Here is a 24928-nt window from a genome sequence, read left to right on the forward strand (position 1 = left end):
GACCGCTGAATCTAGTCGGTCCGGTTCAACCAGTTTGTACTCATACGCTCATGTACTGTACCTTCTCCAAAGTAATAATCCATGACGTCCGGTTGAATCGGGTTAATCATAACTTTATGCCAGTAAGGTTGAGCAATTTATACGGTAAGTTATCGATTTCGTTTTGTAACTCACGCGTTTAACAGAAAACTTGGTACACCGCTTGGTAAATCTCCTCAGCAACTAGATTATGCATACTCTTCGCAAAATGGCGTTCTTCTCCTTTTTACGAAGTGATGGAAGCATGAAGCGGTTCTCACGCATTGCTAACCCCATTCACACCAAATGAAGCTTTTTGTGCGATGTATGTATATTTCCCCTTTTTACAAAATGACCCTGAGATATCCTCAAATTCTCTTGGATACCGGCGGCGGATAATGAAAATATGATGTGATATTACCCTTACTTTTGTAGTTCCCCTTGTTTTATATACGTTCGTAGTTTATTGTTTATTTAGCGGTTTTACCGTAAAAAACATGATTTCATAATTGCGGAGTTTGATCTAAGCATTTTTGCATCCTTCCTTGTCTGCGTAAACAAAATTTCAATTGAACCAAACCCCAAATCCTCTTTCTTTCGCTACTTATTAACATTCATCAAATCTGCATATTCAAACGCAAGGACATTTTTTGTATGCTTTGAAGCTGTGTAATAAATTTTCCACTTGGGTTTCGACAAAATCAAATTTGACCTTTTATCGACGAAACCAGGGTTTCGATACCAATCAATCAAGTACAAACCCTTATCTTAGGATTTAGACTAGCTAAAAACCCTTTTAAACAATCTTCCTTTCCTAACGGCCGTAGTCTATACTACGTAGTTCTTCTTGCCCTTGTATAGGTATTTTACTTGGTATTTGTTTTTGTTGTGACATCAAGATCGTCATTTTACGCGGTCAGTGAGTGAATTTTAGACTTTCAATTTTCCTGTTACCTCTTATACGGTGGCTGCGATCTACCTTACTTTTCCCCCTCATCCTGTTTTGTGGAGAAAATAGAATAGTCGAGACTCACTCTGACACCACACAATCGCATCATCCCTGCAAACCAGAAAGGTCGATCCTCTTGGCTGATCAAAGCAGTTTTTACGAATAGTTGATTCTCTTCATTTTCCATTTGATATCTGATCAACCATACTTCACACATAATCAGAAAGATTAGAAAAAGGCAAGGTGCCTCAAGACGGGTTTCGTTTCAGGCTAGAGAATTTTCAAACTTGTATCGGTCACCATCTTATCATTAAAACGTCCTCAATTCACGTTTACTACGAACCTTTTCCACTTACCACGACTACATCATATTTTCACGACAACTAAAAATCACAGCAACGATTGTTAAAAATTGAGACCGAAATCAAGTCAACCAGTCCCACCGTTTGTTCTGTCTGAAGATGTCCATACCAGATAATCCTTTCCAAGCGCCAACAACACCACAGGCGCCAGTGCTTCAAATTCACACCGACAACGCATCTCCTACTTCCCCTTCGCCTGACGCTGAGCATGTTCTCTCATCCCCCTACTCACACACCTCCTCCCCAGGTCCAATAGACGGATCACCGCATTCCGGTCACATCTCCCCTCCTGGACAAACAACAACCAGTACACCAGGAGGATTAGCTCCACCCGACTCGGGGATAAAGAACCGTAGGCGGGTACAATGGACTTCCGATTCACATATCGTGCAACTCCACCCAATCCAACCAGTTCCATCTTCTCCTCATCAGCTAGATGAGGGGAACATAGATCAATTTAGAGATGCCTTGGAAGCTCATCGAAATGGCTCAATCAAGAGGACTAGGCCCCCTAGTCAACTAAGCCGACAAAGTAGTGCAGATGGAAGTGAGACTAGAGGAGGAACCGAGGATGAGGATTATGATTACAGATTAGATGTGGATCCTCCGCTCGATCGAGTGACTAGTGCTGGATCTAATCCTGAAGAGATCGAAGACAATGGTATGAATGAACATGTACCTACTTATATTGATCCGGGAGAACGGGATGGTCTACCCAATATCCCTCAAATGTCAACCCAAGATGAAGACCACCGGGATGCTGCGAAAGATTTAGTCAGAGCACATACAGGTAAATGGGGTGTACTTCGAAGAAGGGTCAAGACGTCTGGTAATATCAACAGAGCCTTTGGAGCTGGACGACTTGGTGCAACTTCATCCACTACAGCCGATCCAGAAAAGCAAGATCAAGATTCGCGTGCTTCCCAAGAGGCCTTTGCTGCTCGATATCCCGAACCACGAAGACACTCTTTAGCGGCATCAGCTGCAGCCAATGGTCGTGGTGGTGCTCCTGCTATGCCGGGCGGCGCGTCGGTCTTATCATCCCTTCTCGCTTTATACGGCCAACAAGATGGCATGCAATCTGGTACCACTTCTGCGGCGTCTTCAAGGCCTAATTCCGATGATGAAGGTTCTTCCGAAGACGAAGCAGCTAGAAGAAGATCTGGAGAGCATCATAAAGGCGGTAAAGGATTTTTAGGCTTGGGCAAAAAATCAGCTTCAAGCTCAAATTCAAATGGAACACCCGCAAACGAAGTGGCAATTCACGATGAACCTCATCGAGCGTCAATATCCGCAGAGGCTACTGGAGAACCACTAGCACCACAACCTTCCCGTTACTCCAACGGCGAAAGACCTCCACCTTCACCTGGATTAAGTGGTCTTTTCCAACGAACCAAAGAACAGCTCCAATACAAACGTCCTGAAGCAGCTAAATCCGGTGCAGGTGTATTCGGCGCTTTGATCCAAAATACGGCAAATCTCTCTGGAGCTGCCACTCCAGCTGCATCTGCCCTTGCTCCAGCAGCGAAACGACCAGGATATCAATTGAATCGATACTCCGCACCGAATTTGGAAGCTGAAGAAGGTATCAAGAATTGGCGACCACCTTCGAGACCTCAGTCAAGAGCTGGATCCCGAGGTGGTTCAAGACCTGCATCCGTTCATTCATCTACTGCTGTCTCTCAGAACGGTGATTCACCTTCGGACGATTTCAGCTTCAAGAAGAAAGCCATATCATCTGACGATTTAGTCGGAATGAGAGAGCGAGAGAGAGAAAGACAACATACGGACGATTCTTCTTTGACTCTCAACTCGAAGTTCAATTCATCAACAATGACGTTAGGTGATGTAAAACAGAACAAGAGGCCCAAATCCGGGGTTGGACACTTGAAACTAGATTCCTTGGCTGCATTCCCTGTTAAAACATTCAAAGAAGGCGGAAAACAGATCAAGTCAGCGGAGAAATGGTTAATGAGCGCTGCAAAAACTCCATTACGTACACCACCGGAAAAGGGTGGAATGGATTACTTTACCAGACCGTTGACAGAGGATGAAAGAAGAAGGAAAGAATGGGAAGCTGAAAAGAAACGAAGGAAGAAGGCTAGAGAAGCCAGGAAAAAGCAAGAGATCTTCGTGAGTATCCATGGTGTCGAATTGGAATGATAATTGATTGCGATTCTCATTTTACAGATTATTCAACATGTTGCAGCAATTTTAGCAAGACAGCAATTCTTGATGAAGTTAGCTAGAGCATTGATGATGTTTGGATCCCCATCACATCGACTCGAAACTCAAATTCAAGCCACAGCCAAAGTATTAGAAATAAATGCTCAAGTAGTATATATGCCTGGTACAATGTTAATTTCTTTTGGTGATGACGCGACTCATACTTCAGAAACCAAGTTCTTGAAACAAGCTACAGGTTTAGATTTGGGTAAATTACTGGCGACTCATCACCTATATTGGAATGTGGTTCATGATAAGATGTCAGTAGAACAAGCTTCAAAAGATCTGGATGTTCTCATGACTACTCCTGTGTACTATAATTGGTGGCAATCACTTTTGATCGGTGCTATGTGTTCTGCTTTTATTACTGTAATTAGTTTCTACGGGTAAGTCTATTCTTCGGCAGATGTTGGAATCATGCTGATCATGTGTCTGATGCAGGTCCTTTGTCGATGCGCTCATGGCTATGCCACTCGGAGCTTTGTTAGTCGGTGTCCAGATGTTAGCTGCTAGAAATGATATGTTCTCGAACGTCTTTGAAATTGCCATTGCAACTGTCATATCTTTTGTCTCTGCCGCTTTGGCGTCCACGGAAGTCTTTTGTTACACGGCTTTAGTATCTGGAGGTGTGGTGTTGATCTTACCTGTGAGTAATTTGCTGGAGAAGAGTTCGATCGAAGCTGATTGGATCTTAGGGTTACATTGTACTTTGCGGTGCTCTTGAGCTGGCTTCCCGAAACATCACTGCTGGTGCTGTCAGAATTGGTTACAGTAAGTTTACTTTAGACTCTCTCCGACATAAAGGCTAAACGATCGGAATCAGGTGTAATCTACTCCTTATTCTTGGGTTTCGGTATTTCCATTGGTGCTGTCCTATACGAGAAAATCACCCACAACGACGTGAGTGGCTTCATATACATGTTGCCTGACACGCTACCTATTTTCTGATTTCTTTCGTCCTTTATAGGTCCTCAATGCAAGCGACTACACTTGTGCAAATACGCACGGAAACGCGCATTGGTATCAAGTAACCCCATCTCCTTATTGGTGTAAGTATCTTTGCATTCGACGGTTTGAGTTGAGTTATAAACAAGCTAATTTATTTGCGTTCATAGACTTCCTGTGTTGTCCCGGATATGCGTTCTTCCTTTCTTTGAGAAATCAACAACCGCTTTGGGCCAAAGAATTGGTATGTTCTCTTTTTTAGCCCTTAGCTTTCATGCGCGACCGGAACTGATGGTAACAACTCGATAGCCAATCATGGTTGTAGTCGCAGCAGCAGGATGGTCTTCCAATCACTTCTCATCACTCGCATTCCCTGGTCGATCCGATATGACTTCCGCTATCGGTTCATTCGTAGTTGGTACATTGGGTAATTTATACGGTAGAATATCCAACGGATCATCTTTCCCAGTAACAGTCACTGGTATTTTATTCCAACTTCCATCTGGTTTATCCAATGGTGGTATATTCAATTTCGCTGCTGAATCATCCGATGGGTCATCCACAGCCTATAGTAGTGGATTTAGTGTAGCACAACAATTGGTCAGTGTAGCTATCGGTTTAACGTGAGTTACTTCGTCTCGTTATGTATCATTTACAATTTGATAGGCTGATTAACGGGTCTGGATTGCACAGTGTCGGTCTATTCGTCAGTGCTGCTGTGACTCATCCATTCGGTGGAGGAAGAAGAAGAGGAGCAGGTATTTTCTCTTTCTAGAAAGTCTCCTAATTCTCATTACCTGTTCAACCGAACGAAACTCCAGTCAATTATAACTTATCAGAGTATGTGATTACAATAACGCAAGATGTACATAGAGAATATCAATAGAGTAATAGAAAATTACGTATAGAGAACGGAAAATGGAAAGAAGTTGAAAATTAACGAACATGTATCAATAATGGACATTTTGTCGCATGATGTACAAAAACTTTAGTTCGATTTTGAGTATCATGGAAAGCAATCGTGATAAAAATGATGATAGGAAAGTTTAAATGACATCTATGAAAACCCTGAGTGATAATCAATATTACCCGGCTAAAAATTAAGATGGAACCACGTCGTCATAAAAAAGTAATATCTCAGGGTGGATTTTATGGGTATTACCGAAGTTTAACACTTCTCACGTTCCTTCACATTAATGTGCATCATACGCCGGGTGGTGGTATCACAAGCTACCAGTTATGCTGAGATATCGAAGTGCATGAATATGTTCAGATATCGTTGTGGATTCGAATCAAAGTGACATATCATTGTAAATTCGTATCAAAGTGAGATATCATTGAGAACAACACATGACCTATTGAATATCATACTCTTTCAAATACTCAAAAGATAAGTCTGTCGAAAGTACGATTCGCAGTACACGCCAAGAAGAGCTTATACACAAGCTAAGATAAAGAGAAACCGCTTTGATTGATCCGCAAAGATCTTCGTAAATCATCAAGTCTTGATCAGCATTTGATAAGAAGTACATTACCGATATAAGATTGAATGGCAATTCAATATATACATAGAGAATATATCAAAATTCAGATGTTTACTTAGCTTGTAATCTTGGGAATCTCTATTTAGGCGTTTAATTCAGGATATCGACTACCAGGGCTCAAGAAGGTCAAAGAGTAGGAAAATCAATTACTTTGTTTAAGATCACATGCAAAGTGCTTTTAGATGTAGAAGATGTTAAAATCACCTAACAAGAGGGAAGATTTAGAAGCTAAATACGATGTCGTACTTGAATGTGAGTATATAATTAGTCTTTATTCTCTATTATCCCCTTTTTGTTATTCTTTATGCTTTAGTCTCTATCATGATTGCTATCGAATTACGCATATTCAATGAACCGTCGATCTTCGGTAAAGGATACCCTGTCGAACCGTTTAACTAGCTTCCAAGGTGCATCCTTTGACATGATCAAAACACGTTTCACCGGTCATTCAATATCCAGTTCCACTTCACTTGATCATCATTTCGCATGTCACCCGTACTATCCTCTTTGACTCGTCTTCTTTATCCACACTTGAATCTGCTCCCCTTATCACCGCCTTCTATGTCTCACACTCTGTAGCCCCACACTTCGACACTTGTCAAATCTCATTGGCAGATCCTACTTCCTTGCCTTGTTGTGGTCATCTGCCTCTTAATCATATCTGTTTTGTGGTCGCCGTGCACTGACAATCATGATACTCCTCTCTTCCATCGATAACCAACCTCTCACTCCGCCTCTCGCTTCGCCCCGATCGCACTTCGTATCTGGTACTGAACGGCTACGCCGATATATCTCCTTCGATTCCTCCGCTGCCTCGCAACTCTACTTTCCCCCACCAGTCCCCAATCTGGAGCTTCACTCTGCGGCCGCAAGCGGAAATGTCGGATTAGTCCATTATGCTCTTACACACGGACAACCTGTAAATTCGGTACTACATGGAGTATTACCTTTACATGCCGCTTGTTCAGGTGGAAGTGTTAGTGTAGTGAGGATGTTGATAGAAAACGGAGCAGATGTGAATGCGCCCAGATTACCAAGACGATATAGTGATGGAAAAAGAGGGACTGCTCCAAGTGTCGGCACAGCAGGTGAGATCTAGGTTATCTTTCGAAGTAACGTTTACGGGTTCGAGATAGTATACTGAACTGGAAATGATCATAGGCTCAACCCCACTTCATTTCGCCGCTGCAAATGGACATGCTCCAGTCGTTCAGATGCTTCTGGCATCAGGCGCAGATGCTAATAAACCGGATAAGAACGGAAACACTCCCGAAGATCTAGCAACAATCAACGGTCATGAGGATGTCGTTCATGTGTTACATGTTTATCACCACATGCAACATCAGGACGCCTTGAATGACCCGGCTCATTCGGATCGAGCCGAACCTTCCTCCCCTTCCGGTTCGACATCGCATTTGCCCGAGGACGAGGACTCCAGTATACATACCCGGCATACATGGCTAGGGTCTAGAAAGGGGAAAGAAAGAGCGTTCAGCCTTGCAAGCACTACCTCGGATAATGCTTTTAATGTTAAGAAAAGCTTAGAAGGATTAATCAGAAGGGGCTCAAAGTTGTCTGTTGGCGATACCGCGTCAGAACACAGGAGCATATATGAATCCCCAAGATCTGAAGGTTCTGGATCAAGACCTGATGTAATACCTCGAACATCGACCATTAGCGATATTTCCTCGATCAATGATTCGGATCAGTTGCAATCGCCAGTTGATTTGAATCTACCTGGATCTCCTTCACCTCAAAAAGGTAATCACAAACCTTTGATCAGCAAGGATGACGATACTTCAGGACAAGGCAGTCCGGTATCCTTGTCCAGGGTGACTAGTGGACAATCCTCGCAAAGTAACGGAACATCAATCGTACTGGGATCACCACCAAATTCGGCAGGGTTACCACCACCGCCACCTCGTAGCAGACTCAACTCTACTTCTTCCCACCGACCGACTTTACCCTCGATTTTGGAAAAAGCGGTTCATCCAGGTCAGGCTTTCCGTGCAGCAATGCGGTACCATCACGATAAAGATCAGAAAGGGCGTTCATCTCCAGACCTTTCGAATGATGGCCATCAAAATGAGCATGAGAGTATCTCGCACGGCGGTGGGTTCTTTAGGGGAAGGCGGAAATCTCATGACACCGACAACAATTCGACTAAGAAGCACAAACACGGATTGAAAGGACTATTCAGACGGGGCGCACAGTCACCACCTTCCCGAAGTCCTAGTCCGCCTATGAAATCAGATAATAGTAGACCTTTGGGCGCGGAGGAGATCGAAGAAGGTATAGAAAGACTGAAGAGGGCAAGTCTGGACCTCGAACGACAGAACCAGCAAGTAGTGGAGCAGGTGAACAAAGATGAAATTGAAGACTCCGGCATTGATCCTAGGATTATAGACGCTATCAGCCTGAATGACGAAGATGAGCCTGACACCGCTTCTCAACCTCTTCGACCACCTTACTCTGCCCCAGTCACCAAGACGAAATTCTTTCCGGATAGTCCAGGATTACCTCCTAGGCTACAGCAACGCGCTTCGGATACTTCCTCTTCTTCAACTTCCACTCCGGGCCAGTCTTACTTCAACCGACCTAGAACAGGCAGTGAGGTTATCGCTCCCAGTCCACTGGCGAATGAGTGGGCACACGATGACGATTCAGATTCTTCCGCCCCCAGAGCTGGTATACGTAGAGTGAAAACGGAAATAATCAAGTCGGCTATATCATCTTCTCCATTGTCACCTGATCCAGAAGCCTCCTCTTCCAGAGCCTCGTCTCCCGGACATTCACGACGTCGGTCTGCTACCCACTCAGGTGGCTTGCCCAGTCCTATATTCTCGACCATGACAAAGTCTCTCAATCCGCCTAGAATCGCTGGATTGGGCTGGGAAGATGAAGTAGATCTACGGAAAGTTGCTGCGTCTGGACTGATTAAACGGGAAAGTCAAAGAAGGCAAGCCGAAGTTGATAGCGAATTTGACGCAGAAGACGATGTGTATCATGATGCCCTTTCCCCAGAGGTTGAGCTGGATGACACAAGAGTGGATATACAAAAGTCCGCTGAGGACGAGGTTGAAAACGACACCACGACAACGCTGCCTTCCGGGGACATTGCCAACGACTCAGCACCAACGGCGGCGACCGGTAATGGTCGAGAGGACATTGGGCGACAACGCGGAGCGAGTATCGGTTCCTTTACCACTGACTCATCTCGATTGTCAACTCCATCAGCTTCCTTCAGGATGTCTACTATCTCTGACAATCCTGACCAGCGGAACATCAATAATACGACAACAGGCGGAACTATGATATCCGATTCAGATGATGGTAGGCCTAGAGGTAAATCCGTATCTTCTATAGCATCAACTACGTCCGGCATAGGATACTCTTACACTCAATCTACCTCTACTCCACCAACGTCATTAACTACACCTTCAGCACTTTCATTAGCACTGATAGGTGGCAATAGTGGCTTCCCACCGGTACCAGAAGACGAAGTAGCAAGTGTCACTTCCGCTCCGATGAATCGTCGGACCATATCATCCCATGCGGAGGCGAAAGAAGCTGTCAAGCGGAACGAGAACGATATTCTGCAATTGGCTCAGCTTCCAGCGTCCCTGGATTCAAGTAGGTCTTTGGCTGAACAATTAGCGGCTTATGGTCAGAACTATGCGATCGAACGGCAGTTTGCGGAAATCGAGAGGAGATCCTCTGGTTTGACTCCCCGAAGCGAAGACGGTGAGAGTTTCTTCAGCGCGCAAAGCTCAAATAGAAGTGGAGGGTCAAGCAAGAGCTCCGACAGGGGTGCAAGGCAATTGGGTACCGCTGGAGCTATGCAATGTGAGTCACTCATAGCTCCCCTTCTAAGCTTGGGGAATGATGATGCTCAGTCGACTTGGATGCGATGCGAAGATACTGATGCCTTGTTGATCAGCTCGAGCCCTGTCCAATCACCTAGTCCCTGCTTCAAGCGTGGATGCTCCCAGATCGTCCTTGCCTTCTATCAACAACATCTACGACAAAAGAGCCGACGCTTATCGAAAACATATGGCTGCACTCTCTGCTGCTCAACAACCTTTGTTGCCCCCTTCGTCAACCCGGCATGCTCATAAAAGGGCTAGACAAAGAGCAGTGTCAGCACAAGAGATGTGGCTCACTGCTGGTCCGTCTAACCAGCAATCTCAAGATAATTCCAGACCAACTTCTTTCACTGCTAATTCAATCATGAGCTATAAGACAGCAAGAGATGACGAGGAAGGTGATTTGCATCCGCATATTTCCGGTCCTTTGCCAATAATCAGTAACCCGGTCACAGGTCAAAGACCACGAAAATCGTCCTTCGGCTCGATCAATTCGGCTACTACACATAACCATGGTAGAAGTCATATGGCTCCTTCTAGAAAATACCACCCTGGAGGAAGTACAAGTAATAATCCAATCATGGATAACCTATCAGCAAGGTATCAAGGTTTACAACAACCTTCTATGGGCCCACCTTCAGTGCCTCGATCATTATCTAATCCGACTACATCTATGGGAGTATCACCATATGTATCTATCTTCTCGAATCGATTTCAACCTAAAGTGCCACTTAACGATGATGATTCAGATGATGAAAATGATAATAATCGTGAATATACTGTAATTGAGAATGATTGGAGAGGAGGTCATATCATCAGACCCGATGAACTGGGTTTAAGTACTGCAGGAGGTAATAACGAGAAGAAAAAATGGAGTTTGAAGAAGTTGAGTCGAAAATAGTTGGACGATTTCGACACTTTGTAGTTCTGGTAGTTCAATTTATCCTGTAATCCCTTTCATTTTTACTTTTTTCGATTTATTTGGATACATCTTCTTCTTCTTCTTTATTCGTTTTCTTTGATTCTGTCTCTCTACATTGACTTTTTAAACTTTCTTGGTTGTACTGCTTTTTTCCCTCTCCCTTTTCAACTTTATTAGGAATTGTAACTCGTTGCGGAAATCGGAAATCTGGAAATTTTATATCTGTATTTCAATCTACATATTGATCTGATTATAATCTTGTAGCAAATATGCGATGCTGTATGCCAAATTGGTGTTTTATTGCCTCTGCTTTCTCTTGGATAATTTTAGAATTCAAGAAAATAAGTAGTAGCGATTGAAAGTTACTTAGTGGATAAGTCAGTTTTCATTCACTCTGTACACTGCTTTTGAGAGAGTGGGTGAAAGTATAGCGTTGATAAGGATCAAAGCGTAAATAGGACAAAGCGGAGTGTATACGATTCACTTCACCCGGGAAACCAATCATATATTTGATCTTGAACAAGCAAATTCATTTCAAGGTATCTGATGATTAATTATTCATCCTTCTTCTCTCAAGAATACTAAATCGGATGTGGGAATGAGATTTTAATCAAAATAGCAATTTTAGATCATATTCAGTTTGTTTAGTATTCGACAGACAATTCTATAACTCAAAATACAATACCAGATAAGAAGAGGTAAATTACACAAACATTTACTTTTTAAATTACTTTAAGATTGCATTGAGGAAAAATAAGTAAGTTGACCTGATTATTATCTATTATTAAACGATATAGAGCACTGGGATTTGTATAAGAATGATCGAAGAAGGGAAACGAAATTGTAAAATGAAGCTTAGGATCGTTGAGTTATTAATCGAAAATGGAATTACTGTCAGTAATTTAGTGTGAATTATTATCATTTATCAAGATCATCGCATTTTATATCATGAGGCAGCATAGAGGCAGTGATGAGAAGATGAATAACAGCCACGAAGACAATTTAGTCTGGACGCAGAGAAAAGAAGAAGCGGTAAATCAAGCTCTCTTTGAATTGTCATTTACAATAATATGTGAATAACTATGTATAGTCATAAACAAAAATTTGGGCAAATGCCACGATGGTACTACCAAATCAACTGCTGGAATGCTTTAATGATGTCCCAAATACATTTCATTTCCTTTTTCAACCCCATGTATCACAAGAGAAACCCTGAAAATGACGCGGGGTTAACGTGATCTTCAAAATACTTCACGCTTTCATTTGATCATAATTTCCTGAATTTTTCATTTAACTCTTTTGCTTTTGCTCCACAATACATGACATGATATGATCCATGCATGCCCACATTTGAGGTTTAAGGGGAAAATAAAGGAGGAGACTCCATAATGAATTTAGGAAAATATTCCAAGGGGGAAGTGTTTATGAAAATTGTTGATAAGATGAAAATCAAATAACACCCTTCTATTCATTTCGAATCTTTGAGATTAAACCCTCGAACTTAGTACAAAATGAAAGAATCGCTTATAACGTAATTCCCATGAATCTGGAGTAAAATTAGCACTTTTCTAAAATGTCATAAGTATTTATGAGATTCCAAAATGTACAGTATGTTTTGATCGAATTCACCCTAAAACAAGTGGCAAAATGTATTGAGGGTATTCACCGTTTTCACCGATCATAAAAGTTTAAATAAATACATAAACATCCTTTTAGCTAAAATCCAATAACAATCAATCAATTGATTAAAATCAAAGCAAAATCCGCTTCACCGCTTGATCCTCCTCTTTTAGCCTGATTTATCAATCAATCAATCAATTATCTTTCACCCATTGATCCTACTTCGCCTCACTGACATGATTAACATCTACACAATCAATCGACCTTTTGTTAAATACCACATATAATATTCATTCATTTATCAACAAATATCATTCACATAATCGATAGTCGATATAGTAGAAGCAAAATTCACAAAGATGATAGATGAGTTGACGGAAACATGGACTGAGAAGCCTCTCACAGAGAACGAATATTCACCATCATCGCCCGCTTCATCATCATCTTCCAATGGCGGATATCAATACGATCACAAGCCAATTACCAAGGAAAAGAGACAACGTAAAGAGATGAAGAGGCTTACATCGAAGAGTCCGTATCCAACGGAATTTCGTGAGAGACAAGGATCAGAATCTGGTGAGTAGGTTTTTCAAAAGATCAGACTGGATTGAAATAGCAATCAGCATTGATACAGTAACAACTAACATGGCTCCTTGTTCCTCGTCTTAGAACAAAGCATCGGTCCGTATGATAATCAACAATCTACTAAACCTCGTATGGGTTTCTTTAGTAAATTATTCTCATGTTCATGTGTGAGTATCTTACAGCTGTACAACCGATCGTTTTTATATGGATTGTTCTGGCTGACTTGATAAAACACTTGTTGTAGTTTGAATTCGATGATTCAGATCCGGTTGCTCGTTATAGACCTAAACACGAAGCGATATTTGGTAAAAATCCAGTATATAAAAATCATCAAATACAACCTCAAAATGAAAATCAGGCCAAAATGATATTTTCTGAAAAACAAGCTCCGAATAGTTTTGCGGGTGGGACTACTGGTGGCAGTGGAACCGGGGGTGGATATTCATGAGATAGTCTGACAACGTAGTGAATATGGTTTCCAATTTATGGAGATTCATAGTGTAATCCTTTTTTCTATTTAGGTTTTATCGCTAGAAAGGGTCACAGGACTGTATCATACCCCTTCTTATATCCTCTATAATTGTAATGCACGATCTCGTTCCAACCAATTTCCACCTCAATGATGAACCCGACCTCATCTGTCACAACCGAAAGCTTTGCAATTGCAGCAATATTTCCTGACAGACGACTCAATATCAAAATGCTTCAACATGTCGAAATTGATCGTTTATGGATTTTGAGGTGGCGTATGAGTGAGATCTGTGCTAAATATAGGTCAATCGAAATCATACTAAAATTAAGGGATCTGAAACGGGTGCCTGAAAAAGGATTGACATAACGTAGTCTTCCTTTTTTAGTCTTACTCATAAGACCGTTAACCCGAGCAAAGCGAAAAACAGAATTACATGCATTTGCATTGAATTACAGCAAATCTTTCCCAAAAGGATGACACACAACGAAAGTATCATCTCATTGTCATTTGGAGACTGAACAAAATTCCGCAAACTTGGAGATTTTACCTCTCGGTCATAATTCAGCTTTCATATTCCGGATACAAGCGAGACTGAAGGATAGTAAAAGATGTCAGAGCAAAGGGTCGAAGTTCAACCTCCAGCTAGCAATGGTATGAGTGAGTGTCATCCTATGGCATTTGGCACGGGTCTGGTATTCTGATGTTGAAAGAACAAGTTCGCTGAACCGTTATTGCCTTGATACGTAGGACTTGTTCGTCAGTCAACGGACGATAGGACGCCAGATGATGTATCGATATTTAGTTTTTCTGAAGATACGAAAGCGGGGTGGTGTGGATGTTTTGGAGTGAGTTTCGACTTATATTTCTCTATTAGATTGAATTGGAGTGCATATTGCCCTTGAAACATTTTAATCTCCTATTGATCACTTGAGAAGGACTGAACTGACCGTTGTTTATTTTTCGTTATAGTCAAGTAATAAAGAGGAAAAGCCACCTCCCCGACCATCACCCAGAGAAAAACAAAATATGCAACATATTCAGAATATATCACAATCCCAATATCGCACTGTTGAGAAACCATCCCCCACCTACCACAATACCAGTCAATCCCCGCCAACAAATCAACAACGATACGCCAATTCAGCATTCCAACCTTATGCAGGTACAACTTCGCATAATCCACAACAACAACGCACAGATACATATTAATAAATGGAAAACCAAGAAAGGTGCTTGTCTTTAAGTAGCATAAAGAAATACACATGTACAGTAAATCTAAGTAAAGTTGTATCATGTACCATCATTTTCATGTACCGCTATAATATTTGAAAAACGTCATTCAATTTCATCGAGAACACCAAAGGATGATGAATCAAAGTAGGCTGTTCTTTGCTTCATTTTACCATTACACAGCTTTGTCGACCATTCACATCCGTATAAAGGGCACAATGAGTCTTTCTTCCTCATGATAATCCTTCTCAATAGGATTATTTCAAACCATTTCATGTTACCTCTGGCTATCCACTTCGCTTGTCGAACATGTCCAACTTCGACTCGTTCGAGATGGACCCAAGACCGAAAGAAGAACGTGAGGGGACAAGTGAGTGATGTAATTCAATGACTATCCCATCGACTATCCCATCATGAATTCACTATTGATGAACTTGCATAGAGAAAACGAAAGAAAAGCAGCGTATTCTTAAATATATTGATGAGCTTGTAGAAAAGCTGAAGACAGTAAGTCAACCATTCTCGAATACATGTCATCAAGAGAAGCAATCTGATATTGACTTCTCAGAGTCGAGTGATGTAAGCATACAATATCAGTCATTTCGACCAATTTTCACTATATTGATCAGTGTTCCAGATTCAACAAATCCGAATCTTTACCCTTGTCCGGACCTTTGGTTTCGCTTGAATCGCCGACTACTTCTCAATTAAGTCTGAATAATACCCCAACTCCTTTTGCACCCCTTCAACGTGATCGCTATCACTCTTTACCCCTTGAATCAACCTTCGAAAACACCAAATCACTTTCGGCCGGTGAATATGCTAGCAAACATAGTCAATTAGGGCAAGTGAAAAAATTGAGTAATTCATCTTCCATTAATCAATTCAAGTGGGGAATATATGGAAATAAAATATGATGTGATAAACCACATAAACATTCCGGAACTTGTTATTGTCTTATAAAACAAGATAATCCTTACGTATCAATCTCATACCAAAAAAACCCAATGTCAATGTCGAGAAAAACAAATAGAAAAATTAAATTGGATGATAAATCATGATGAAGGGTTAGAGAAAATTCTTTTAAATTATTTCAATCAAACAATACCTCACTTAATGATTAATACCCCTTTTTCAAAATCCACTAATTCATAATCGTCTAAAGAGATTTCATTGTGTAATCATCCATTACTACATCCTCAAATATGCTACTGCGCTATAACTGTGAAAAAAATGAAAAAGAAGAATGAAATTCAATGGGATCAATACGATTTAACACTTTTATTCAACCTTTTCGCCGATTTGGATAATACGGGACCCAATGATGATACTGAATATAATGGAGATTCTGGTACCGGATATCCTCAATGTCATGGACATTCTGGTGGATGTTATGATTCGTCCGGAGGTGTAAGTGCAAGTGAGAATTGTGGTGGATCCGGTGGTACTAGTGGATGTTCTTCGAGCGCTTGTGGAGGTGGTGGATGTGGAGGAGGAGGATGATAGCCTATTGTGCTCACAGAGCAAAGATGCAGTTCCAGATTTGTTAGTGAAACGCTGAGACCAGTAACATAGTTCGAAGATGTAGTTATTTTCGTGAAGATTATTTGTAGAATCATGTATATTCTCTCATTCAATCGGGTTATTCGCCTTCAATAAAGTCTTGCGGTCACGATTCTGAGTTCGTTTATCGGAACTGCGAGCTATTCGTCGATTGCAAACAGTGAAAGAAGGGTTTCCTAAAGACTTGATAATACAAAGCTATCCTCCACTTTGTGTGAATGGATGTATCAAGATAAGTTGAATTCGTTTCCATATATAGTAAAGTTGTAAGAGTTTGAACGAAAATTATGACCTCTCAGCGAGAATTAATGTAATTGAAAGGGTTTGGGCAAGGTGCAGCATCACAACATGATGCTAAAAGTGCAAAGCAGAAGACACAAATAGATATCATCAAAAGGTAACAGAACAATGTTATATATATTTGTTTTGCTTTTGTTTTGCTTTTCTTATTCAATAAATCTAACTAAAATCTATATTACCGAATGGAGTGAATTGAAAAGAATGTAAATGCGTATATGAGAGTCATGTGTCGTATTCATATTTGTGGAAGGAAAGGTAAAAGAAAATCAAGGTAAATGGTGTTGGACCAATATTCAAACTTCCCCATTTCCTCCTTATGCCCCAAGATGTTCTATCTACTTAGATTCAGTCATGTCAACACCTGAATCTGAGATGTTTCCACTCTCGTTTACAGCTACTTTTTGGGCTAAGCCTCTAGCGTTCTTGTAGAAGACGATATCTTGATTATCCTCAATGTAGATACATTCTTTGTAGGATTTGTAGCATGAAACGAACATGTTCTCCTCGGAACGTTGGTAGTGAGGTCCTAAAAATTTCTTGAGAGCTTCCGTAGCTTCCCATGCGTTGTAATGAGGGATCTTCGATGAGATGTGATGAGCGACGTGAGTCTCACAAATACCGTGTAGTATCCATCCTCCGATTGGGCCCATGAAAGTTCGGTCAATGGTAGCAAGGGCACCTCGAGGGAAAGTCCATTCATTACTGGAGTAGTGAGCTACAATAACGAACGGTCAGCTGGATTCAGACAATGAGGAGCAATGTGACTTACGAAGAGCAGGGTCGGTGTGTTGGAGATAAGTGATGAAGACAAGCCAGTTGTTGACGAAGAGGTATGGCAAGATGTACATGATCAAGACTTCTGAGAAACCTCTCATGTAAGTCCAGTAAGACAAAGCAGCAAGGGTGAGAACAACACCGATGTCAGACCAAACGATTTGACCAAAGTGAGAAGCTTTGAAGATGATGGACGATGGGGTGAAATGATTAGTCCATTTGGGGTAATGTCTTTGACCGGAAGCGTTAACGGCCAAGTATGCTGGCCAACCGACTAATTGTCTGATGAAGAGATTGAAGAAGACAGCAATGGGGGCATCTTCAAGTAATTCAGCCAATTCAGATTGTCTTTCTTCTGAAACGTTCAAACCCAGAACTTCTCCTTCCTCCTTCATCTCTGGTACACCTCGTTCCTTTCTGGTTGGTGGGACGAAAACTTCATCCCTGGTCAAGTGACCTGTAGCAGCATGGTGTCGACCGTGAGAAATTCTCCAGGAGTGGTATGGTACCAACAAAGCGGAGTGAAGGAACCATCCGACAGTGTTGTTAATGGTTTTGGAAGATGAGTAACCTTGATGACCGCATTCGTGTCTACACACACATAAATCAGTAATGCTTCCAAGTCTGCACAATACCACATGATCACTCACGCGATGATCCAGACACCAGTACCTACAAGACCCGCAGCGAAAACATAGAGGGAGTTGAGAGAGATTCGAGCAGCATGGTAAGCGGCAGGGGAGAGATTGCTGTTCACTTCCACGTCAGCAAGCTGTATACCGGATGTCAGTCATGTATTATAACTCACTATTTAGCAAGGAAAGGGTCAATACTGTATGCACCGTAGGCCAAAAGTCCAAGAAGGACGAAATCTTGAACTACATATAGGGAAGAGTGGATAGCAGATCGGTGGAAACAGTGAGCGCTAATTTAAGGCAAGTCAGCTAAATCTCGCCATATTGGTTGGGACTCGTCGATGAACTTACGGGATAGCATCAAGTAATTGCTTGACGGTGAAGTTGGGTACGACGAATCTACAATTATAAGATTAGCACAAGAAAGTTCGTATGGAAATATGATGAGCGGCGAAATTTAGGTGAAATTTCGCTATTACTCACTTTTGACCTTCTGTAATTTCAGCATCCTCAGCTTCACGAAGGAGTTGATCCTTCTCTACTTGTCCCGCAGCGGGAGAAGGAGCTCTTTGTCTTAAGCCAGCTTGAGTAGACATAATTTCGTTTATAGTGGAGAGAGTGAGAGGAGTGAAAGATGGTAAATGAACCTTTTATAAGTATATCGATTATAGATATAACTTTCCAAAACGTTCTTTTGTATGAGTATATATGACGCGGTAGAGGGGGAAAAGATTGTCTTTCAATCTGTTCAAATTAATGAAAAGAAAGGAGTACTAAAGAGAAGGTTGGTGTGAGAAAGAGTGAGAATATAAAAGGATCGGCAAGTGAGTGAGTAAATGGAATTATTGTATGTGGTTGATCAGTTGAATTTCAATTGGTCGTGAGAATATCCTTCCTACCTAACCTTAGACACTTTGTAAAAATCAGGTTAAAAATCAAAAACCCCACCCCACAAAAAAATACACCAAAGGATGATTAAATTAGTATTTACCCTGAATTCACATCCGATCATAAAAAATCCACTGAAAATCCAAGAGGAATGAGGAATTACGATAAGTCGCGCCCAGACACTACTGAGTACGAGTATACGCTTGGCTCTATCTTTTATCCGTCTACTTCCGATAAGAATTAACGCGTCATGATGAATCAAATCGGTGTCATACTTCATAGAATTATCAGAATAATACATGCATTTGTGACGCATTGCATCGAGTACGACGAGCCAAGTCGTCATGGTTACTTCTACGACCTATGTGAATAAATCTTGTTGCCTCTGATCGAGCCTGGAACTTGAGCTTTGGATCGATGGTCGCTGTCTTGGTCACGTTGGGACACCTTATCTAACACAAGCAGTTACACTGTGCTGTGTGGACAGCTCAGTCTACTGAGCAGAGTACAAAGTTACTTTCTGGCCTCCAATGTTTGTATATGAAGCTCTGTCTTTCCGTAGACTCAATAACGAAGATTTGGATAGCGATCACTCCTTCTTCATCTCTATTGTTTCCTTACCGCCCATCACTTCTTTCCAAGCTTTTTCCAACCTTTCAGCCAATTTAATGTCTTTTCCCGTGATACCAGGTCTCATTTTCTGTGATTTATCTTTCGTTGATATGGGATAAGGAGGTAGAGGTGTATGAGTATGAGTTGATATCTCTACTATATATCCGATTTTCTGTGTTGAAATATCGAGTGAAGTTGAGGAGGGGATGTAATCTGATGAGGGCATGATACGTATAGTAGGGTGATGCTACGACATGTTTTCGTAATTAGCACACCTTCTTTTTAGCTCAAAATAACGAATGAATGTGAAATGAACGTGAAACAGAAATGAATTTACTCACATCTTCCTGCTCAACGATTTTACCTACTTGAGCTACGAACTTCATAGTATCTCTCCACCCTTCTTTCCCATCTCCCATTAAAAACACTCTAATTAGCCTTCTATCTTGAAGATCTCCTCCCTCTGATCCGCCTCTAGGAGCATCATCGATATTAGAAATTGGATTTATTAATCGATTTTGCTCTACAACTGAATCCAATCTCCAACCTGATATGTGTAATGGAGCAAATTCAGAAAGGAAAGAGTGAGGTTGAATCAATCTGTAAGGTGAAGGCCGTTTGGGAGAGGCAGAGGAAGACGAGGAAAAGCGTAGATTTCGATTTGTCGAGGTAGGTCCGAGACTTGAGAGTGGGGTTGAGCGGATTGCTGGTAAATGAGAGATGAAAGTAGCTGGCTTCTGTGCGAAGACTTTCGTGCAGCACTTGCACAACCGTACACTCGAGTTTAACATAATACTAGCTAATTGAATATTTTGCCTCGAATATTTATTTACAATTTTCAGAATATTTTGAGTAGAAATCAAACGTGAATTCACTTTCCGAAGCTGAATGTATGGAGCCCCGATTTTCGGATCAATCCATTCAACAGAGAATTTTGAAGCGAATTGAGCTTCGTAGCACGGATTTTTTTTAGTATCCTGACAATTACTCAGCCATTGAAAAATCTATGCGTAGCTGTGTCGAATCGACATGGAAGCTCCAAGTGTAAATGCGAATATGCTTGAAAGAATCCAGCGACAAAAACGTTCACATTCCTCACCTCGCCCATCGAGGCAATTATCATCAATCTCATATAGCTCATGATACTTACTAAAATGCTTACATACGAAGCTAATACAATAATCGAAGTCTCACTGGCCAACGGGGTAACCACAAGTTTGATCATGTTGAAGAGGGAAATCAACATAAACTACAACTACAGGTAGATAAGAATGAGCAATTTTTGAAATTACAAGAAGAAGGTTTGTTTCTCAAAGAAAAGAAATTAATTTAAATTTGATCGAGTTTCATAAATTTGGAAGAAGATTTATAGGAATAGAAGGTTCTAGAATCGATCCTTTACTAATCCTGAATAAATACAATACTGAAACTAAGGATGAACATAGAGAACAAAATCAAATAGCTATTGATTAATTGAAATCTTCCAATGAAATTTTATATTTCGGTAAAATCATTACTAAAATTCATACTGGAAACACCCGTTTACACGTACCTTGTAAGTCTATTTAAGAGATTTTTTCATCTTCGTGCAATGACATTTGATGTTTCATTTAATATTAGACTATTGGATTGAAATTACCTCAACACTTCTTCAAGCTTCGAGAGCAATGTTCAAACTACGATAGTTAGATTGATAGATTTGATCTGGACTCCATCTGAAGATCTTAGTTTCACTGATGTTCAGCTCAAGATTCGACGTAGATAAGATGAATTGCACAGCTTTGATCTGTTACATGTGATACCCAGATGCAGCGAGTAGTTTGTCCATACCAGGATCACGAGCAGAATATGCGACATTGACCCTGGACAAAATGGGTTTGTGTCTTCAAATGTTATATGAGATAGTTGAAACTGGGTAAAATGCGCTCATGAGCACATGGATTTAGCCCGACTTTTTTCGCGAGATGAAGAAAATCCAGGTGTACCTGAAGATAAGAGATTTACCGGATTGAGCAATAAATGAGGTAATTGCGTAATGAATGCACATCCCCCATGGGGAAACCGCCACCCGATAAAAGTCCATGACAAGGTTGATTCGTTCGCACATATACAAAGGGGTCAATGTCATCATCCATTCAGCTTCCTTTGTTTTTCTCATCCACTCCTTCTTCATCATAAAGCCATCATCATCATCATCAAAAAAGACTTGTATCAAACCTGCCTCATTCTTCATATATAAGCTCACAGTAGCATTTCCGACAAGATGAGCGGCTATTGGCGATACGAAATCCATTGGGTGGATGATAAATTCGAAACGACCTTCATCTCTACCACCAGAAAATTCGAATCCATCCCTTCATCTTTCTTTTTCTTTCCTGAAGTGGTACATGATTTCATTCGAGCTGGTGCTCATCACCAGGCTGTAACGGCTCTCCATTATGGATATTGTTACTTTAAAGATGGAACGACTCGAGGGTTGTACAAAAACTGGGAAGAGTATCGTGTAAGTATACTATCATAATTGAGGAGGTTGAAAGAGCCAAATCATATTAATTAAGAAGTAAGAGACACTGATAAACTTTTACAGTCATCTTTCCCTCCTGATATGGTGAATCCCGATCCAAATTCAACTCTTATCAATGTTTATTTAGGAAAAGAAGTCAATCTGAGAAAGCTCTATGAGCGAGACAACAAGATTGGTGGAAAAGGTGAGTCGCTTACTCTGAAATTATGCAGAAGGCATGGTCCATAAAGGCAATACAGTTGACCAAGTCGCTCTGCCTCAGCGGAGCCTTCCGAACTCCTGGCCAGCAATTCAATTGAAAGACCTGCGAAGCCCATGGAAGAGGAGGAGAACTCCAGTGATACTCAAGACAATTCACCCATTGAGCCTATCAGCTATACCAACCTAGAAGACGATGGAGATAGATGCACCTCCAAGGTCCCTATCACGCAAAAGCTCGGTTCAGATACAACTGACGCTCACTCTCCACAAACTGAAATCAAGCCTCCTTGTGCACGACAACGTCCGATCAAGGTAGATGATCATCGAGGCTTGTACCGACGAGCCCCCTTTTTGGAGATGTTCAAGACTGACGACGTCAAAGTCAGCAAAAATGACGGAAATCAAGTTGGGGAACTGAAGCAGATCCAAAAATCATCAGTTTTCGAACATTTGGAGAAGTCAACGATCGATTCCACTCTCGGTGTCGAGAAATCCTCCCTTCCAAATATATCGCGAGTCGCAAGAGTTTCCGCCGGCGATACCCCTGAAGCTAGCCCCGAACTCGCTCAAATATCGCTCCCCAATATCTGGTCTATGTCACCTGAGGAGCATAGGTGGAATTTCTACGCCGACAGCCATGGGAAAGCAGCCGAAGAAGAACAGCTCAATGTCAAGCAAGTCAAAGATAGATTAGAAGCTCGAAAACACAAGCCGTCTGGTGGCATCAGATCTTCGCCTGACCCACACACTGCTCCCGTCGTACCTGAGGTTGCCAAGGTCATCGCCACGGTCAATGATGATCACTTAGTGGAACAAAGCTGCTCGCCCACAGATACGACTAACAAACCCATCGGTATTCTGCTCTCACCTGAGCATGTCAACACATATCGTATCAGTACTTATGGATTCAAGCTGGAGGAAACTTTCGACTCTCAATCAGCTACTCCTAGCCACGACACAGTCAAAGCTGATTCTGAAAGCGATCTCGAATCACGTGGCATCAAGGCACTTCCTCCTATTCCCACTAAACAGCTACCAACGCCTCCATTTGTCAGCAACGCCGACGACGATGTCCCTTCTGCCGAAGTAGAAGTGCTCGCTCGCCCTCAGCTGGAACGCGTGACTTCACGAGATTATTTGGATGATCTGGTTGACGGAAGCGGCAATACTACAGCTTCAAATCGATTACTGCGCATTATGCAAGCTGAAAATGTCAGTCCGGCATCTTCCCTCGGTCTCAAGTTATTGGACCTCGCTCAAGCCCTGAGAGTGGATGGCGAGCTAGCCCCATCCAAGCCTGAGCCTCAGATCGACAATACCACTAGCAAGAAAGTGGATGTCATCGAGAATAGGCTCAATGACTTTGCAGATATGCTCAATCATATTGCTGAGACAGTAGGTGTCAACTTTGAGAGGTCTTCAACAGCTCCTTCGTCTCCTTCTTTCTCCGCCTCATCCGGTGACAATGCAGAAGAGGTGGATTCGACCGCTGCGACGCCGGGAGAATCGCCTCCGCTTTTAGACTTATCTCAATTGGCAGTCTCTAGTCGACAAGTGAATGAAAAGCTCGATGCCATCACTTCACCTCGAGATTCTCTAGCGGAGTCATCATCATCGAGCACACATCAATCACCTGTTATTTCTGATTTGGCTGGATTAGTGAAAAAGGCTCAGAAACTGGAGGAAGAGGAAGATGAACTTAGTCAAACCTCTACAGTGGAAAATGATATCAACATTCAAGCGGCATCTGCTCATGTCGTAGAAGGACGTGCACTTCCTGATTCAGCAAAATCTGGTCCGCATTTGAGAAGTCCACAGGATCGTTCCGCATCGACACACCCGCTTTATCCATTCCCACCACAGGAGAAAAGATGGATTCGACCGATCAGTCCATTCGCAATTCCTCCTCAATTCGGATACTCATACAAACCTTTCAATGATAGGACCGCCGCGGTATCAACCCAGACATATACAGAGAATCTTCACAATCATATGATGAACCCTATGCCTATGCCACCTTCAACTGGTTATGCGACATATTACCCCAATAACATGAATCAGTGGCGTCACCTTCCGGGAACTCAGCAGTCGGAACTCTCAGGTGGCTTTTCTCAGTATAGTCAAGCTAATCCATACAATGGAATACAATATCAAAATTCGATATTTAATCATCATACAAATGAGCCTGGACCTGCAGGAGGTATGTTCGGTAATTTCCCTACAACCCAAGCTCGAGTACAACAAATTGGGAATATTTGGGAAAGATTTCAAGGATCTTCTAAATGGCCTATAGATAGGTAATAAAATTCACATTTAGTAGGAAGAAACTGAGGGACGGCAAGAGCGGGCGAAGGATGAGTAGGGCGTATTACGGTGGAATGGGAAGCGAGACTAGTAGCTCGGCTTTTTTCAAGTGTAAATGAGGAGGAGATATAGCTGAAGAACGATATTTGTTGATGAGGTTGAATTTCATTTTTGTACATTTCGATATAACGACTATCTATGCTTATGATTATATTTTTTCACGAATTGTTATTTTGTTGTCTATTGTATATATGATATTCGAGAAGCCTTTTATACGTTTTGAAGTGGAATAAGAAAGAGTAGTGTATTGTACGATGTAGTCATATCGATAATCTTTAATGATATATTACATATCGAAGGAAACGATATTGATAATTTGTAAATATAT

General features: G+C 41.6%; 8 protein-coding genes across 8 annotated transcripts; 6 read left to right on the forward strand and 2 right to left on the reverse strand.

The window, feature by feature from the left end:
• Window positions 1-1428: 1428 nt before the first annotated feature.
• Window positions 1429-5275, forward strand: I206_104734 (uncharacterized protein; the record flags this gene model as incomplete). The annotated part of the gene is made up of 9 exons (XM_019154036.1): window positions 1429-3462; window positions 3520-3941; window positions 3997-4201; window positions 4251-4326; window positions 4379-4455; window positions 4523-4604; window positions 4671-4744; window positions 4810-5123; window positions 5194-5275. 9 exons carry the CDS (start codon window positions 1429-1431, stop codon window positions 5273-5275), a joined length of 3366 nt encoding a protein of 1121 aa, XP_019012776.1.
• Window positions 5276-6735: 1460 nt separating this feature from the next.
• I206_104735 (uncharacterized protein) lies at window positions 6736-10811 on the forward strand (the record flags this gene model as incomplete). Its single annotated transcript, XM_070202994.1, has 3 exons — window positions 6736-7132; window positions 7206-9890; window positions 9985-10811. The coding sequence occupies 3 exons, from the start codon at window positions 6736-6738 to the stop codon at window positions 10809-10811; spliced, it is 3909 nt and encodes a 1302-aa protein (XP_070059095.1).
• A 2000-nt stretch (window positions 10812-12811) lies between these two features.
• On the forward strand, window positions 12812-13485 carry I206_104736 (uncharacterized protein; the record flags this gene model as incomplete). The annotated part of the gene is made up of 3 exons (XM_019154038.1): window positions 12812-13028; window positions 13122-13204; window positions 13282-13485. The coding sequence occupies 3 exons, from the start codon at window positions 12812-12814 to the stop codon at window positions 13483-13485; spliced, it is 504 nt and encodes a 167-aa protein (XP_019012778.1).
• Window positions 13486-14117: 632 nt separating this feature from the next.
• I206_104737 (uncharacterized protein) lies at window positions 14118-14718 on the forward strand (the record flags this gene model as incomplete). The annotated part of the gene is made up of 3 exons (XM_019154039.1): window positions 14118-14166; window positions 14257-14354; window positions 14479-14718. 3 exons carry the CDS (start codon window positions 14118-14120, stop codon window positions 14716-14718), a joined length of 387 nt encoding a protein of 128 aa, XP_019012779.1.
• Window positions 14719-15972: 1254 nt separating this feature from the next.
• I206_104738 (uncharacterized protein) lies at window positions 15973-16242 on the forward strand (the record flags this gene model as incomplete). The annotated part of the gene is made up of 1 exon (XM_019154040.1): window positions 15973-16242. The coding sequence occupies one exon, from the start codon at window positions 15973-15975 to the stop codon at window positions 16240-16242; it is 270 nt and encodes an 89-aa protein (XP_019012780.1).
• A 695-nt stretch (window positions 16243-16937) lies between these two features.
• I206_104739 (uncharacterized protein) lies at window positions 16938-18607 on the reverse strand (the record flags this gene model as incomplete). The annotated part of the gene is made up of 6 exons (XM_019154041.1): window positions 16938-17317; window positions 17372-17967; window positions 18027-18125; window positions 18185-18301; window positions 18363-18410; window positions 18495-18607. The coding sequence occupies 6 exons, from the start codon at window positions 18605-18607 to the stop codon at window positions 16938-16940; spliced, it is 1353 nt and encodes a 450-aa protein (XP_019012781.1).
• An 881-nt stretch (window positions 18608-19488) lies between these two features.
• On the reverse strand, window positions 19489-20302 carry I206_104740 (uncharacterized protein; the record flags this gene model as incomplete). The annotated part of the gene is made up of 2 exons (XM_019154042.1): window positions 19489-19758; window positions 19853-20302. The coding sequence occupies 2 exons, from the start codon at window positions 20300-20302 to the stop codon at window positions 19489-19491; spliced, it is 720 nt and encodes a 239-aa protein (XP_019012782.1).
• A 1472-nt stretch (window positions 20303-21774) lies between these two features.
• I206_104741 (uncharacterized protein) lies at window positions 21775-24537 on the forward strand (the record flags this gene model as incomplete). The annotated part of the gene is made up of 3 exons (XM_019154043.1): window positions 21775-22014; window positions 22099-22219; window positions 22298-24537. The coding sequence occupies 3 exons, from the start codon at window positions 21775-21777 to the stop codon at window positions 24535-24537; spliced, it is 2601 nt and encodes an 866-aa protein (XP_019012783.1).
• Window positions 24538-24928: the final 391 nt, after the last annotated feature.

This window comes from Kwoniella pini, chromosome 6 (genome assembly GCF_000512605.2).
Source record: "Kwoniella pini CBS 10737 chromosome 6, complete sequence".
NCBI lineage: Eukaryota > Fungi > Basidiomycota > Tremellomycetes > Tremellales > Cryptococcaceae > Kwoniella > Kwoniella pini.